Below are 17,500 nucleotides of genomic sequence, written 5' to 3' on the forward strand. Positions count from 1 at the left end.
GATTCAGGCCTGAATCTTCCCTCTCGTTGATCTGCTTTGCAGATGGAGCAGAAGCAGGTGGTTCCGCCATTCAAGCCTAACATCTCCGGGGAGTTCGGCCTGGACAACTTTGACGCCCAGTTTACCAACGAGCCCATCCAGCTCACGCCTGACGACGAGTGAGTGACCAACGCTCTGGCCTTTCCACAGCTGACCTCTGTACCACAGCTGACCCCTCTGTAGTTAGTGGCAGAAACGCAGTTCAGCCCAGCTAAGCGTAGCCTAGCGCAGAGGGGGGTGTGTGTCCTGGAAGAGTACTGGGGTCGGTTCTCACCCGCTGTTTGTGTCCCCTCAGGGACGCGGTCAGGAAGATCGATCAGTCAGAGTTCGAAGGCTTCGAGTACATCAACCCCCTGCTGATGTCGGCAGAGGAGTGCGTGTGAGGGAGGGGGCGGGCATGGCCGCGGCGTGGAGCCCGCGAACGACCCCACCGCTGCCCGGAGAGTGAGCTGGTCGCCGCCCAGAGATCTCATCACTCCCCTGCTTTAGAAATAAACTCTCTCAAACACAGCTGGGTGTCAGCTCTTAAAAACATTGCCAAACCTCTTTTGCTCGGCCGTTGATAATCAGAAGTCCTTAATGTGTTCTTTTTATTTTCAAATAATGTAACCGGCCACTGTCTCACAGTACAGTGACTGTATGACCTTGCAGTGACTTTGCAGGTATTTTTGAGGGTACGGGACACAGGAAATAGTCATATAAGACAGAATCTCAAGTTTGTTCTTTGCAGGATGTGTATGCATGTATATTTGTATATATAGAACATAGCTTATTACAGTAAGGGAAGATGTGTCAGTTTAGCCCACTACCACTGTCTACCACTTCCACTGTGAGGGGTGAAACATGTACTCGCCAGCTTTCGTTATTTTAAAATGAGTGTAAAGCGTCTTGCTTTATATAATGAGTATGGGTTCTGGGCAGGGTGGGGCGGGGGTTAGGGGGTCGCCTCTGACGTTAAAAGGGACCAAAGACTTTTTGGAGGTCAGAAAGAAGAAAATGGCATTGGCGGTTGTACCTGTGGATGTTTCAGGGAGGATGTTGCACAATCCAAAGGGAGACTACCCTGGTTAGCAGCTGCATGCGTGTGGATGGTTTCCCATCTCCTCCTCTTATTTGCTTTACAGTTCATTGCCTTAGTGCTGCCCTTTGTAATATTCAGCGCTCATTGAAAGTTTCCTGTTGTTACTCACCTGCAGACATGGTGGTGGCCATTGGAACTGAGCAGGTTCTGATTTTAATTGCCCTGTGTGTTCTGAGAACTGTCCGCCTTGACCTTTTCTTATTTCTTCTGATGATGAGATCCCCCCAGATCTCTAAAGAGGAGAACAGAGAGCTGTTAGTTATTGCTCTTTTCTTCTGATGTTTTTTTTTTTTTGCTGTGGAGCTGCAGTTAGGATGTGTTCGGTGTCTGGGCAGTTCTCCTCTGTCCTTGTGTCGGCACGGACCCGTTATCGGCACTGTTACCCTCACGGATCTACAAGACGAGTCAGTAGGCCATGTGACCCTGTGGTTTCAGTCATCATCTGCTTTGAAGCCGAGGAGGTGCACTTCGCCATCACAGGTGGAAGGAAACAGCCGGGGCAGTCAGGAGCGCCTTGGCATGTAGTGTTTCTTCCTGGGACTTCCTCCGGACAGCAGCGTGCAGTGTGCTGTAGTCCAACAGCTGTGATTTCTGGGTAATGCAGTCTTTCTATTACACCCAGCCCCCTCCATCCCATGCTCCTCTGGGGCAGCTTAGTCAGCCCCTCCCAGGCATGTGACCAGGCTGCTGGGGGGGGGCTGACCCTGAACTTGTGCCATAAATGCTCTCCACTCCTAAATGATTAAACAGCGAGTTAAGCCTGAATGATGAAGCATGAGCCGAAGCCTAAAGACCTTTTGTCCTGCATGCGAATCCACATTTTGGTCAGTAAATGCTGTTTAAGTGAAACACAGTTAGCTGGGAAAGCTTTGGGTTGGGGTGTGTTTTTTTTAGTTAATTTGTTTGTTTGCAAACTACTTCCTTTTTTTCACAAATGTGGGAAAAGCATGGGACCACAGTAGGGTGATGTGAATTTATAACCCTTTTATGACTTGCGTTCTGTTCTGTTTTTAGTTTCATTTACGTACTGTTACAGAGTTCACAAACACTACATTATTTTTTTATTATTATTATAGTTGGGGGGAAAAGGCTGTTTAGTGAAAAAGCTGTTGGTTATGGGGTACTAATAAAAAAAAATAAAATGAAGAGCATGGCTGCTAATTGCTCTGAGACCTCCGGTGGACGGAAACAGGGTGTTAAATTCATAAATAGGCATTAGGCATTAACTTCACTATTTATATTTGTCTATTGAAACAAATTTCAAGCATTTAAACATAAGTCTTTAGATCAAAATGTCTGAATTCATGTTTCCCATTATCTTAATAAGGTATGTCCAAAATTTTGACTGAAATACAGTACTTTTGTACTGCATTTACCCATGTGAACGAATGAGCCTGTATAAAAACAGCAACAGAGTGGGCACTGTTCAGAGGTCACGACTTCTCCGGTGGGCCCCTCTTGGTGTCTCCATCTAGTGGTAAAACAAAGGCACTGCTGTTGTGTTGGGGAGCTTCTCACACTGGATGCCTTCGCCTCCTGGCCGATTATTCAGTTTCAGTTTGTCAGAGCTGTTTTGGGCGGAGTGCCTGGCACCCCTGTTTTTAAGCCTTCTTTAAGGTCTTAGAGCCTATGTGTTCCATTAGCCTCCTGTGAGCCGAAAAGCTGTGGGGTTTTTGGAGCTGCAGTTTTCCGTCTTTCTCCCCACTCGCTCCCCGATTCAGCCTGCAGAGAGGGACTGTGTGCACATCACTTTCAGTGCAGTTGCCATGACAGTCTGCACACTCCAGCTTCTCACAGTCAGTGACTAAAAACCGACAGCTCACAGCGGGCTGACTAAAAGCTTCTGTGTAGTAAACCTTTTTGCCCTTCTTTTTTAATAATAACTCAGATGAATGTGCATTTTACTCTGCCCCGAAGCACGCAAGAGGAATTATTGTACGATAAGGTTCCATCAAGGAGATTTTAGTAACTGTCCGTAATATTTCATTATCAATATTAAATCTGCTGCCTTGTTATACATGTGAAAGTGTGCTGAAGTATATTTCCTTGAATGTCTGGAAAAAAACTGTGATTCTTGCAGCATATATAGTTTATGAATGATGTTTTTTTTAAAGGTGAAAGTGTTAGTGTAGTCATTAAAAAAAGGGAGGATGCTAGAGGAAACTGGTGAGGAGTTGTTGTAGCACTAACTTGACTGGGACTCAGGAGTATTTAATCCCCTGGCAGCCGTGGAAGGTGTAGAGCTGTGTCTGCAGCAGCTGGTCTACAGGTCTATGGCCTACATGCTACATTTGCGCATGTTAGCACCCTCACTGCTATGCTTTGGTCACAGAAGGCTGTAGCCGGGGCCTGCGGGTAGTGTCCACCGTCACATCAGGAGGTTCTGGGTTCATTACTCTGCAGGGTGTACTGTACATTAGTTAGCTTGGGGCAGCAGTGTTGCAAAGTGGTAAGGAGCAGGACTGACAACCGAAAGGTGGCTGGTTTGATTCCCTGCTGGGGCACTGCAGTTGTACCCTTGGGTGAGGTACCGAACCCAGAACTGCCTCAGTAAATATCCAGCTGTATAAATGGATAACATGTACAACTTGTAACCTATGTAATCTGCTAAATGACTATAATGTAATGTAATGTAGTTGCCTTGCAAAAAAAAAAAAAAAAAAAAAAAACCACCTCATAGCCCTCAGCAACATTTCCAAAATCCAGTAATGCGGTGGACTTCAAGCCGCAGAAACAGGGAAGCAATCCAGAGCTGGACAAGCCTTTAGGACAAAGCTGTAGCAGTGCTAATCACCTAGGTATTAGCAGAGCGCAAGGTGCTTTTTTTCCATTAGCTTTACTGGTCTCGGACTGTGCCTGCTTTTTCTAGGCGACAGGAACATTCAGTGGAAACTACAAGCTTTTATTTATGCTTTCATGACATACATTTAACATGAAAACCAGACGGAATTCCTCTGCAGTGAGGGAAGGGTTTCACTTTTCTCCAGGATTGATGTCAAAATAACCGCGAGTAGGTCTCGGTATCCTGTAATGTATTTATCTGTGGCTTCATCTAAAGCCCGTTCCTCTGGAGGGCTCTTAGTGTGGAGTGAGACACTAATGGAAACGGGACCCAGAGCAAAACCCTGAGGCCTTCCTGCATTAAGATTGATCTAGTTAAAAACTGCTTGTGCCTGACTATGTACTTGTGTGTGTGTGTGTGTGTGCGTGTGCGTGTGCGTGTGGGCGTGCTTGTTTGTGTGCGTGTTTGTGTGCGTGTGTGTGCGCGTGCGTGTTTGTGTGCGTGTGTGTGTGTGCATGCGTGTGTGTGTGCATGCGTGTGTGTGTGTATGTGTGTGTGCGCGTGTGTGCTTGTGTGTGCGCACGTGTATAAGTGGTTTTGTGTTCTAATTTTATTGAACAATCAACTCAAGTCGTTACACTGCACACATGCAAGATTAATTCCCCGCATAATGCAAAGTGATTTCATTACAAAAAAAAAAAAAAAAAAAAAATCAATGGCTTCAACTACACTGGTCCTTGCTGAAACACACAGAGCCTGTTCCCACAATGCAACAGTTAACCTTGAGGAAACTGCCAGGAGGGAGTATCATCTGCAAACAGAAATAAAGAGGAGGACCCTCAGTTTCACCAGTCCCACTCTAAACTAGTGGTTACAGATTTAATTTCATATTGTCACTTTCTCATTCCAGTGTTTTTTTCCTCATTATAACTCTGTGACTCACAAACAAACAGCTACTTATTGTCTTGGCAGAGGCTTTTATTCAAGGTCACCAACACAGCACACTGTATACTTGGGATTACCGCACACAGTTCAATATTTATGGAAGTTCTTCAGGTGAAGTAGCTTGCATAAGGGTAAAATAGCAGTGCCCCACCTGGGAATTGACCTGCAACATTTCTGGATTGCTGCAAATCTCTGGCCACCATTCCGCACTGCCCCTGGAGGTGGGGAGTTAGTGGAGTTGGTGTGATGCAGTCAAACCCTTTTCCAGAACCAGCGTCAATAGATCAACCGGCGTACATTTGGTACCTTGCAACTGGACTGTCACGGAGTGTTTTACAGCACACTGTTTCCAGAGGGGAGTAAAAAAAAAATTAAATAAATGAACCCAACTGACACTGGATGTTAAAACTGAAAAATTACTCTGTGACCTCATGCAAAAGGCGCCTGAGAGAAACTCCGGGCAGCACGTGAGAAAAATGTGTTTGTGAATCATTAAAATGAGTCAGGGAGTGACTGGCAGCTCCTCCAACTAGTGATGAGGCAGGATGTGGCGATGCGTTTGCGTTCGTGTCTCCGGGTCTTCGAGTAGGCGGGTGGGATGGAGCGGCCCGTGGAACTGCACAGCTGGTCAGGCTTGCGGTCCTCTTAGCTGTTAGCGGTCGCCGACTGGGTCTGATCTTTGGTTCCGTGCGTGACGTCTGGGGCTGTCACACACAGGAGGTGAGGAGGGATGAGGGGAGAAAAATAGCCGTCTGCCACGTGTGAGGCTGATCCTGGACCAGCGGAAGGGAAGGAGTGTGGTATGACTCAAACCCAGATGAAACGGACTGTGGTCCGTCTGGTGCACAGAGCACAGACACCGGGAAGCTAAGTCTGTGTGCCGACTGTGTGGCAGGCAGTCACCACCACAGCGTGGTGTCAGAGCCCAACAAGAGACGTACGCACCTCCATGAGGGTCCAGCTGCTGGGTAAGAGAGACGCCCTGATAAAGAAGGAGTTCCTGCTCACTGCTGCGGCCCCCACAAATGCCTTTATAACAAAAGCCAGTGAGCGCACGGCATCTTCAGCTTCACGGTCTTCCTCACGGCATCTTTTTGGGATTGTTTCTTTAATGCTATAGCTGCGCTGCAAACACCAGCTCCCAGAAACGATCAACAAGAAGCTGATGGCAAACTGTCAAGTGCACCCATCACCTCAGAGGTACAGAGCCTGCGCTCTGGCCAGGTGGCAGGAGAAACTCGATCACAGTTGACCTTAGGCCGTAACAATAACCAGTAAGCAGTACCTTGGGTCCTTAAATTTCTTGACTAGAGAAAGACCAGCGAAAATACATTCCTTAAGTAAATCCACACATTTTACATGGTAATACCGGTTAGACAGATTGCGTCAAAAAGTGATTAAAATGTTCGAAATGATAATAAGCAAAACGTAACATGCAGCAAAATATTAACAAGACCCATCGGACAGTACCGTCTGAAATGGGACAGTATGAAAAGTGAGGCAATAATCGATTTGAGTCTTAGAAAGACCAACAAACAACTGCTGCAAAAGGACTGATGAGAACACAAGAGCAGGGGCTTTTGCATACTGAAGCCGGGACGTGTTGCGAGGCCACAGGCACAGCAGAGCAGCCGGGTCTCGTTTGAATGGCGATAAGCTGATTTCAACTGTGTGCTGGTGTGTTGGTTGCTGCAGCCGTTGCTGAACCCACTGAAAATGTGAGAATTTCAGCTCGGTGCTCTCCAGGCATTTTTGGACTCCCCCTCCTTCCCTGCCTCTTTCCACAAAGTGCATAAACCTCCCTCTTGGCATGGGAGTCAAACTCGAACCAGTGTGGAATTAGGGCCAGATTCAATCTAACTGCCTATGTGCTTTGTCCTTAACCCCGAGTAACACATTATTATGTTGTTTCAACTATTTCAACTCATTTTCAATACAGTTCCTTGTTAAACTGATTTTAAAACAACACTCATTATATTTTGTAATTTTTAAAAAATACATCCTCACATATGGAATGAATGATTGAAAATAGATCACACAGAACATGCACACAGGCATGAACTATACAAAAATGTATCAAGCAGTGCTAAACAGTACACATATATGTCACATACAACAGTGAAAATGTAACATCTGACTATTACCCTTAAGAGCAATATCCTGACTACACAAAACCGAACGCTGAGCCCAACAACTGCCTATAAAAGCCATTTCGTGCATCGTGAGAAGAAACAGAAATACTCTGACACGATAAAATCGTCCGGGATCCCGTCCGCGTTACTCCACGCATTGATCCCAGTGCATTGCATACAGACGCGCGTTGAAACACGCTGGAACGAACGGCCCTTCCATAACGATGCAGAGGAGAAGGAGTTCTCTTCCTGGCCATTGTCCTCGGCAGGGTGCAGTGTTTCACAGTTCAGCCCTTTGTCATGGCTGTGACACAAGTTCATAAATTATGCATATATAAATGAGTGCAGTAAAATATGTAGGCATCCCGTCTGAACAAAATTAATATTCATGCGTGCCTGTCCATGCAACTGCAAAGTGCCGTGGTGCTATATTTTTATGGCTTACAGGTGCCTTTGATTTTGTGAAGAGAAATATTCTGTTTAAACTAACAGCTAATAGTTCAAGGGTCCTCGGATATTTTGTGGGAATAGACACATCAGTCACTTCCCTGACACATAACACACACACTTGCGCGCGCAGGTGTACACAGACCCAGACACACACACACACACACAGAAACACAGTTAAAACGGGCAAAGCATCATTTGAAACTCGATTCTAGCAAAACATTAAGGTAAGCTTAGTCTGTAAATGTATTTTTGGAATACTGTATACCTTATTTAGGGAGAGGAAAAAATGTAGAAAACATACCCAAAATCCACATAAGAGTAAGAAAACTTTCATATAGAATGGCGACTAAAATATATAACGGAAAACACTCAGAAAATGCCCGCGTAGCCCCATATGCCGCATATTAGGATGGCGTCTATCCACCCAGTTACAGTATTACCATAGCTGAAACGTTTCATTTATTTCTGAGGATTCTTAACATTTATCAATATTTTTAAGATTTGAGGCTTTCTTTGTAACGTCCACTTCAAACGCAGCCGAGGTCTCTTACATGCACACCAAAACGCAGTTACAGCCGACCAGGTCAATGCTAAACCAGACTCCGAGACACACCCCCCAAACACACACATACATACATACACACACACGCACAGTTTCCAAGCGTGACTGGCCAATTCGAGAGTCTGGGGTGCGTGACGTAAGCTGTTGGAGTGGGTTGTGGAGTGACGTCACCGGTCCGTGCGTAATGGTGTGTCTGGATGCCTGAATGTTGTGGATGGTCGCGCAGCGAGCGGAGGAGGTGGGGGGGACACCGACGGAAGGATTTGGAGCGACTGCTTGCGGGCAAGGTTATTTGCAAATTCAGTTAGCTGGCTTGCCAGGTAGGTTGTTAACGCATGACTTTTTTCATACGGATCAATTAGCTAGTCTAGTCTGATCGTGAAGCATGTGTTTGGCTACCCTTTTTAATTATAAAAATAAAAGCTAGCTAAGCCGGTTAGCTAGCTGGCTAGCCAGCTTGCTGGCTCCAGGTTGTAAACAACGTGCAGTTGCATTAGCTAGCTAGCGATTTCTGAGGGTGTGTAGGTTGCTAGCTTGCTGAGTAGTTCTTATTTGCAACGGAAGATATCTGAAATGCTAATGTTATGCACTGGTAATATATCTCTTTCAAACCGAAAATGTCTTCTGCATGGAAGGGTGTCTTGCAGACCAGCTGGTAAGGCAGAAAAACGGGTGGCGGCTATCGCACGCTAGCTAGCTAAATGACCAGCTAATCTAGCTCGCTAACTTAGCGCGATCGTGTCCTTCAAAGATTTCAAAATATCATATTTCAAACGAGCGCCCTTATTTGCAGAAATTCTACACATTTAGACTAGCTAGCTGGATGCCCGCTCCCCATCGATCGCAACGGACAAATTTAAGCGCAGCGAATAACTGTCAGAAAGGTGGCTTGCTGGGAATGTAATTTATTACTTTTAGCTAGCTATATAAACTAAGCAAAGTAGCTAGCCAGGCAGAGAGCCAATGCAGTACTGGTAGCAGAGCGGGTGGAGGAGAAATGAACGAAAGACGATCGTGAGCGCCTTCCGTGCTGATGCAAGGGTGGTGCGGCATGGTAGCTACGACGACCGCATCCGCAAAGACGTGATTCGTGTTGTATTAATTTCTTAGATTTTTTTGAGGGCTATGTGTGTAGTGGGGGCGCTGTGAGAGTGAGAGCGCTCCCGAAAGCATATACATCTGTCGGTGGAATTAAGCGCTTGCGGTGCTTTTTACGCACGGTGCCGGGTGCCATACGGGGTGCGTTTATTAAACTGCGCTGCGCTGTCTTTCCGCTCCGATTTCAGCTCGGCAGAAACAGCTGGCGTTATTAGCAAGTGAAAGTCGGATTGCGTGGTTGGTGGGAAGGATTTGCCCGTGCTGGAATTAATTTCCAAAGTGTCCGTAATGAAGACCGACCCCGGAATGTGCATGGTCAGGCGAGGGCCGCTGTGTGTGCTGTAACGTTAAAGCAAGCAGGACTTGGGTCTAAAATCTCCCGAGACCCTAGCTACTCATTTTAAATGGTGGGCTGTGTGACGCCTTTCGACAAGGTGATGGACCCGAGAGTGTGGAGAATTTAAAATATTTTTTTACGTGCATGTGTTTGGGGTAAGCAAAGTACACTTGTATTTTGAAATGGCCTGTTCTGATATTTTAAGTCCAGTGTGTTTGCATGCATCTTGCAATCTGTAGTGGTTGTTGGAGTTTGGTTAGAGTGCTTAATTGTTTTGTCCAAGGTAGATCATGTACATCAATTTGTTACCGCTCCCTTGGCAGGTATGTCACCAAGGTTACGGTGCGTTGTTCACTCATCAAATTCCGTCACTCTTTGGGGATAGAGACACTCGGATCGGTGACTGAGACACTCTTGAGTTGTAACGAGAGTTAGCTAACGTATCCAGGTGAATCCAGGCGGAAGGTAGGGATTTGAGTCCCAGCTCAGGGGTGTCTGTTGATGTGTTTAGGAATGTGAAGGTGATAATGTGGAGGTGGTCTTGAAATTTAAACGGCATTTTCGAAACACAAAATAAGCCCCTGTGGGAAATCAGACAGCTGGTTATTAATTGTGAGGTGTTCTTTTTTTGTTTTGCATATTATGTGTTGGATGGATTAACACTGATTGAAACATGATGCTGGAAAAATAAAACAATATTATGCTAATTAGGAAGAAAAATCACAACATAAATGTTTTGCTTAACATTGGTATTATGGCAAAAAAACACATGCATGTATGTGTGTATTTATTTGATGATAGCTGTTGTGAGGCAATTGTTCTCAATTGTTCTTAAATTTTTTTTCCAGAAAACAAACAATTTACAAACCGCTGACACCCGTTACCCACCGTCATGAATGTGTTCGGACTCCTGAGGGATTTGTAAGGGGTACGAGGACTCTTTGCCTGAGGCGTCAGATCACCCAGCGTGGAATTGCGGCGTGAACCCCCGAGTTACAGCGAGCATGGCGGGCGCTCAGGGGGGCGTGAGGGCCTCCCTCAGGGGCGGTCTGAAGCGCCCAGGCCGCGAGAGGCTGGAGGACGCGCCCATCAAGAAGCGGGTGATGGCGGCCATGAACCTGAAACGCAGGCTCCCGGAGGGGCCCCCCGGCGTGCCGGAGGGGGCCCCCAGGAGCTCAAAGATCAAGAAGGAGTGCGTGGAGGAGGGTGGGGAGGCGGAGTGCAGGTGGCCGGAGGAGGAGGCGGAGGACAGGAAGGCCGGGGGAGGGGCGCTGGACCTGAGCCCAGGGCTGAAGCACACGCTGGCCCAGTTCACCCTCAGCAGCCAGAGCTCGCTGGGCGGGCCGGCCGCCTTCTCGGCCCGCGGCGGGCAGGACGTGCTGGCGCCGGCGCCGTCCCCACCGGTGCTGGGCGGCGGCCCGCTCCTGGTGCCCTGCGACAGCTCCACGGAGCTCACCCACTCCCTGCTGGAGGGCGACTCCATCTCCTGCTTCGTGGTGGGCGGGGAGAAGCGGCTGTGCCTGCCGCAGGTGCTGAACTCGGTGCTGCGCGAGTTCTCGCTGCAGCAGATCAACGCCGTCTGCGACGAGCTCTACGTCTACTGCTCCCGCTGCGACGCCGAGCAGCTGCACATCCTCAAGGTGCTGGGCATCCTGCCGTTCAACGCGCCGTCCTGCGGCCTCATCACGCTCACCGACGCCCAGCGGCTCTGCAACGCCCTGCTGCGGCCCGGCGCCGCCCCACCTCCGCCCCAGGACCCCGGCGGGGGCAGGCTGCGGGAGGGCGGGGCCGGCGTGCGGGTGGAGCACCGCTGCCTGGGGAAGTGCCAGGGCGTGTTCCTGCCGCAGCTGTACACCCGGCCCGACGCGCCCTGCGTGCAGTGTCTGCAGTGCCAGCTGCTGTTCGCCCCGCACCGCTTCGTCATGCACTCGCACCGCTCGCCCGACAAGCGCACCTGCCACTGGGGCTTCGACTCGGCCAGGTGGCCCCGCTACCTGCACCTGGGCCGCAAGCACCTGGGCACGCCGCAGGAGGCCGAGCTCAGGCAGCTGCTGGAGGAGGTGAAGGAGAGGTTTCGCTGCCCGCAGAGGGGCGTCTCCGTCGACAAGGTGAGCGTCGCTCTGTCTCTTCGTCTTCTGTCCTTCTCACACCGTAAAACCCGACGTGGACGTTGAAGGTCCCTTTGCGCGCTTTTCGCCAGGGGTAAGGGTGTCCTTGCCAAACTCCCGATCAGAATCTCTCAATATTTCAGTCTAATCGTGTTTCTGTTCAGCTGGCTGAGTGAGACTGATCTTTTGCACCTAAATGAGTGCTGTACTTACGAAAAATGACTGCTTCTTACTGTCTTTTTGTGGGCTATGCACTGTTGGCGTTTGAGATCAGTAAAATGCTTTGACAGTCTTGGAACGCAATGTGTAAAGCAGCTCATTCATTCATCAGTTGTGTTTTTATGTAGTGTGACTGCGGTTTGATGTTGGGTTGGGTCGCCAGTTTGGCTTCTTACCCTGGTAGCCAGCTCGCCCTCTAGTGGTACAACAGCGTTACTGTGGGAACCGTGCAGCAGGGTGGCTGTGGGCAGGTGTGTCAAGCGAAGGGCACAGCTGTTTTCTAGGGCTAAAATGTGTTTATAGGAAGAATGTGAAGACCCGTAGAGGGTTGTATAAATGTCACCGTAAAAGCCTGGACTGCACCTCAGGCGCGCGCAGAACGCAGATTCCGGCTTATGAGGCACGAGCTGTACCAGGAAGTGAGTTTTATTAGCGCGGACGCCCCTCTTCCTGTGTGCCTCTTTACGAGACCCTGCATGTGAAATATTCAAGTCGCACAGATGCACGCTGAAACCGGGGATTTTGAAAGCGGCCCTGACAGATGGTCAATCAAAGATTTAAATCAAAGCTGTGTGCTCACCATGAGCACACGGCATGGGGGCGTGGGGGTGGGGCTGTGGAAAGGTTTTTGGTGGCGGTTTGAAGCCGTCTGACCTGCAGAGACGGAGGCATCTCTCTCACAGTTTGAATGTTTATTTAAACCCGAGTTGACCCAGACAGTGTTTAGGGTTATTTCCCCGACCCAGGTGTCGTCTGGCTTTTTGAGGGGCCAGGGGGAGGAGTCTAGACTGTTTCCATGGGGGGGGACAACTGGCTTGTTTATGACCCTTGGGGGTCATTCAGTGGTTAGTGAGTTATACCTAAAAAAAGTGACATCTGATATCTTTTTTAAGACAACTTTTTTTTATTATGGATTAGGATTTGAATTTTTATTTTGATCTTGTTATTATATGGCTGGGTAATAAGCAGCTGCAGTAATAGAATCACCATGTTTTTTTTTTTTCAGTTGTGTTCTTTAGGGAACTTTAAACTAATGTGTGGCGAGAGTGTTTTTGTGTGCTGAAAGAAGGGAAGTCACTTAGTGGCACCCAGTGAGTCAAGTGGAGCAATGAATTGGAAGCAGTGGTTTAACATGTCTTTACTGCCAGTGCGTGTGTTTGTGGTCTGTTAGTGTGTGTTGATGTTCTGTTACATCACATGACTGGCACAGTTAAAAAAAAATGGCAAACAGAATCATTGAGTGTTCCTGTCACTGTCCCAGCAGGCCTAGGTCTCCTCAGCTCTGAGTTGCTAAAATGTTATTGAATCGTTTACTGAGTCTTGATATTCAGCAGACTTGTAGCACGCGTGTGAATGCATTTGACTCCAGCTTGCGCCCTCTTTCCGTAGCAGAATCATGTATCTAAGGAAGTTTTGGCCCAGGTCTTCATACATAGGGCCGCCAACGGATTCCTGCCCTGGTGGTGTAGGGATTGGCAAGCAATGAGAGAAAAGTAGTGCCTAACTGGACCAGAAGGGAATGGAAGTGGTGTATAAGACACTCTTTACTGAAACAGAATGGGACTTTTTTTTTGACTCTGCGAAAAAGGTCATTTACTGTGAAAAGCATGTCTCTCAGCTAATATTCTGAAAACGTTTTAGCTGCGTTGTTCGTGAGCTGGATGCTACCTGGCCAGTTCATGTGGGGGTCAGGGCAGGGCTGGCTCTGCTGGGCAGAACTAACATACCGCTGCAGTGGAAATGCAGCTATACTGCTGTTACACCAGAACTAACACACCGCTACAGTGGGGATACTGCTATACTGCTGTTACACCAGAACTAACACACCGCTACAGTGGGGATACTACTATACTGCTGTTACACCAGAACTAACACACCGCTACAGTGGGGATACTACTATACTGCTGTTACACCAGAACAAACACACGGCTACAGTGGGGATACTACTATACTGCTGTTACATCAGAACTAACACACCGCTACAGTGGATATGCAGCTATACTGCTGTTACACCAGAAATAACAAACCGCTACAGTAGATATGCAGCTATACTGCTGTTACACCAGAAATAAGATACTGCTACAGTGGATATGCAGCTATACTGCTGTTACACCAGAAATAACATACCGCTACAGTGGATATGCAGTTGTATCACCAGCAGCATAAAAATAATAAGTATCGTAATAATAATAAGCATCGTGACAAACTAGTTGCTACTTTCATTGGCAGTTTGATGTAATCAGTGTAACCCATTAATTTCTTTGCATTTATGTGGACTCTAGCTAAGTAGAGTTCTGCCAATTACGGATTCGTTTTGTTACAATGATTTCGAACCGTGGACCGTATTTCGCGACGCGTATTGCGCAGTGAGCCGGGTGTGTCGTGTCATGCCTAGCTAATAATAACGCGGTGTGTCTCTGCCACGTGCCCCTCTCTCCCGGGCTGCATAATGGGTGTGTGACGTGCTTGTCTGTCTGCGTCTCGCAGCTCAAAGCCTGCTCTCGCCCTCCTGCTGTTTCCCTTCTCTGTTAATGAGATTATTCCGAATTTTTATTTATTTATTCGTATTTATTTTCTTGCTGTTGGTTTGCCGTATTTATAGTTTCCGATTTCACATTGCCTCTTAAGAGTTTCCCGAGCGCTTTTTTTAGTTTTTTGTTTCTACTTGAAGTTTCACGGGAAAATTATGGGAAAATTACCCCCCCTCTCAATCTACTGCACTGAACAAAATGTAAAGACATCTATGTTAGTCTCTTTGTAAGACAACCCCCCAAGTGCAAATGCTCACGGTGAATGCATCCCTCTTTCTTTCTACCTGAAATGGACATGGATGGATTGCTCTATGCAAAACACCTTGCATTTACTGGATGGATACTTCATTAGTGGGTTGACAAACTCTTACCCCATCTCCACTGTAGTGCTGGAACCAGGCTGGCTTATTTTACAGCTTTCCCACTGTGGAGCTGGAACCAGGCTGGCTCATTTTACAGCGTTCCCACTGTGGAGCCGGAACCAGGCTGGCTTATTTTACAGCCTTCCCACTGTGGAGCTGGAACCAGGCTGGCTCATTTTACAGCGTTCCCACTGTGGAGCCGGAACCAGGCTGGCTCATTTTACAGCTTTCCCACTGTGGAGCTGGAACCAGGCTGGCTAAGTTTACAGCGTTCCCACTGTGGAGCTGGAACCAGGCTGGCTCATTTTACAGCTTTCCCACTGTGGAGCTGGAACCAGGCTGGCTAAGTTTACAGCGTTCCCACTGTGGAGCTGGAACCAGGCTGGCTCATTACACCCCCTTTTCACTGTAGAGCTGGAACCAGACTGGCTCATTATACCCCCTTTTCGCTGTAGAGCTGGAACCAGACTGGCTCATTATACCCCCTTTTCGCTGTAGAGCTGGAACTGTGCTGGCTTACTATACCCCCTTTTCCACTGTAGAGCTGGAACTAAACTGGCTCATTATATTCCTTTTCCACTGCAGAGCTGACACCGCACACAAATAGCCCATACACAAACACACAGAGAGGACGCAAACGTGCACACCTTGCTCCACTGCATGCATCAGCCCTGCTGCCTCAAAAAGACACTGGGCTCAAAACGGGTCACCATCACCAAGAATGCCTCCTAAGCTCATTGGCTCATTGTCCTTCTCTGTCTCATCGTCATGTTGAGCTTTCGTTGGGTCTCAGCACCGTTTTTTGCAGCCCTCTGTGTACGAAGAAGTGTTGAGGAAACTGTGTAAGTCCTTTACACAGAATCTGTGTAACACGGAAAGTGCGCTCTCTCTCATTTCCTGCACCAACGGTCTGCCCGCGGGGTTCCGCCATGCCTCTGCTTTTAGCCTTGTCCCCATACCCCTGGTCCCAGCTCTGTGTGGAGCGGGTTTGCGTCGGGGGCTTCCTCACCAGGGGGGTCATTACTGTGGGGCTTAACAAACGAGCCAAAAAAAGTCCCATTCCATACTAGGTGATGGTGCGCCAGGTTCGATTCTGTGCTGGGGCACTGCTGCTGTACTCTCGGACAAGGTACTTAACACTCAGTTGCCTCGGTAAATATCCAGCTGTATATGTGTCACATTGTAAAAACAAACCAAAAAAAAAACAACTTTAACCAGTGTAAGTTGCTCTAGATAAGAGTGTCTGCTAAATGCCAGTAATGTAATGGAATGGTGCCCTCTCTGCTCCTCTCAGTCTGCCCCTCCACCCCCCACCCAGGTCACGTGATCCCCAGGTGGGTTGGGTTTCTGTGGACTCGTTTCAACGCCTTTCACCCTGCTAGAGGGGCAGTCCCGTCAGCAGCGGGACAAAGGGCCCCGAAAGCGCCTGCGTTCTGCCAGGCCGGTCCGGTCCGAGCCGCTTTGGCACGAGGGTGTCCCCTCTGATCTCTGCACGTTTGCAGTGAGAGGACAGTCACAGTGACACATGGCTGACAGATGAGCCGATAAGCTGATGATCATGAAGTCAGATACCCCCCCCCTGTCCCACATGGAGAGGCGACCCTTTCACCATCGATCAGTCAGCAGGCGGGAGCTGGGGGGGGGGAGGGTGTGTGGCAGTGCACAACATTTCTGTATCATGTATATAACTACATTTTTCATTTCAGTTATGGTGATTTCATTAACCCTTAGTCTTAGTCTTAGTCTTTTGACTAAAATGCTATTAGTTTTTAGTCTTTTATATTATTATTAGTTTTAATCTAGTTTTAGTCGGCGAAAACTATAGAAGATTTAGTCTTCTATATAATTTTAGGTAAATGCATTTTGTCACATTTTAGTCAATTTGCATTTTTTTATTAAATCATTACGGTGACTTTTCATCAAGCACACAGATGTTTTTAAGCCAGCTACATTCCTCAGGTTTTCTTCTCTGGGCCAGGGACTCCTAGCTGTAGCCTATACTTGATGCATTTAATAATATAGTAACATCCAGAAAGGTTGTGTCATGCACTGTATGCTCTATAAAGATGTAATATGTGTCTTTTACACTGTAGAAGGAATATGACTTATTCTTTGATTGTTTGTCAAATAAATCTGACATTAATTTAAAAAACGAGTGCAAAAGAATACTTTTATCATTGCAGTGCAAATGACAAAAAAAAAAAAAAAAACTACAGTGAAGTACAGTACACTCAGGGCATATAAGCTACCCACATGTGAGTGCAAATACAGTATAATTAAGTCACTTACATGCTTGGAATAGTAGTGCAAATGACCATCAAGGACATACTATAGTGCTGGACAAGTAAGGGACACGAGAATTAATGATATGGGCATTGTCACTGTGCATCTGGAACATAGCATTAGCACTAGTCTCAACCCAGAACTGAGTCGAGCAAAGCTCAGGCAGGCTATTATCAGAGCGCTGCTTCTCACTTGCGGTTACCACATTCACACTGGGATTAGTGTGAGTGGAAGCAGACACAGTAACAAAACCTAACTAGCATAATATTTACATGGTACATGAAAACAATCAAAAGTTATAATAATGGTTATGAATTTACAATATCTCTATGACACAATAGGACACTCTACACTAGCTAAATCGGCTGTTTTATTCTTCCGAATGTTCCATTGGTGGGGCAGCACGACCTGGACCTGTATATCAACCAATCATAAGCATGCAATACACGGTTATGCATATTTTGTAAAGTGAGTGCCTGCACGTGTTTTGATAAAAAAAAAGGTAGCTAAATTGCTTGTCCATTCATCTCTCTCTGACATTATCGTTTCATTATTATTCGTTGACGAAAAG

At 47.4% G+C, this 17,500-nt stretch overlaps 2 protein-coding genes across 2 annotated transcripts in view; both read left to right on the forward strand.

Annotated features, from left to right (window-relative positions):
* The window catches only part of LOC118772978 (protein kinase C iota type-like), a 24,096-nt gene extending 21,827 nt beyond the window's left edge, over positions 1 to 2,269 (forward strand). The window contains exons 17-18 of the mRNA XM_036521690.1: positions 43 to 158; positions 335 to 2,269. Of these exons, the coding sequence (XP_036377583.1) occupies positions 43 to 158; positions 335 to 422 (204 nt within the window). The 3' untranslated portion in view covers positions 423 to 2,269. The remainder of the gene's footprint in view (positions 1 to 42; positions 159 to 334) is intronic.
* A 5,947-nt stretch (positions 2,270 to 8,216) lies between these two features.
* LOC118772214 (ski-like protein) overlaps positions 8,217 to 17,500 on the forward strand; it is a 22,666-nt gene continuing 13,382 nt past the window's right edge. The window contains exons 1-2 of the mRNA XM_036520522.1: positions 8,217 to 8,311; positions 10,275 to 11,534. Coding sequence (XP_036376415.1) covers positions 10,431 to 11,534 — 1,104 coding nt within the window. The 5' untranslated portion in view covers positions 8,217 to 8,311; positions 10,275 to 10,430. The remainder of the gene's footprint in view (positions 8,312 to 10,274; positions 11,535 to 17,500) is intronic.

Source organism: Megalops cyprinoides, chromosome 2 (genome assembly GCF_013368585.1).
Source record: "Megalops cyprinoides isolate fMegCyp1 chromosome 2, fMegCyp1.pri, whole genome shotgun sequence".
Lineage (NCBI taxonomy): Eukaryota > Metazoa > Chordata > Actinopteri > Elopiformes > Megalopidae > Megalops > Megalops cyprinoides.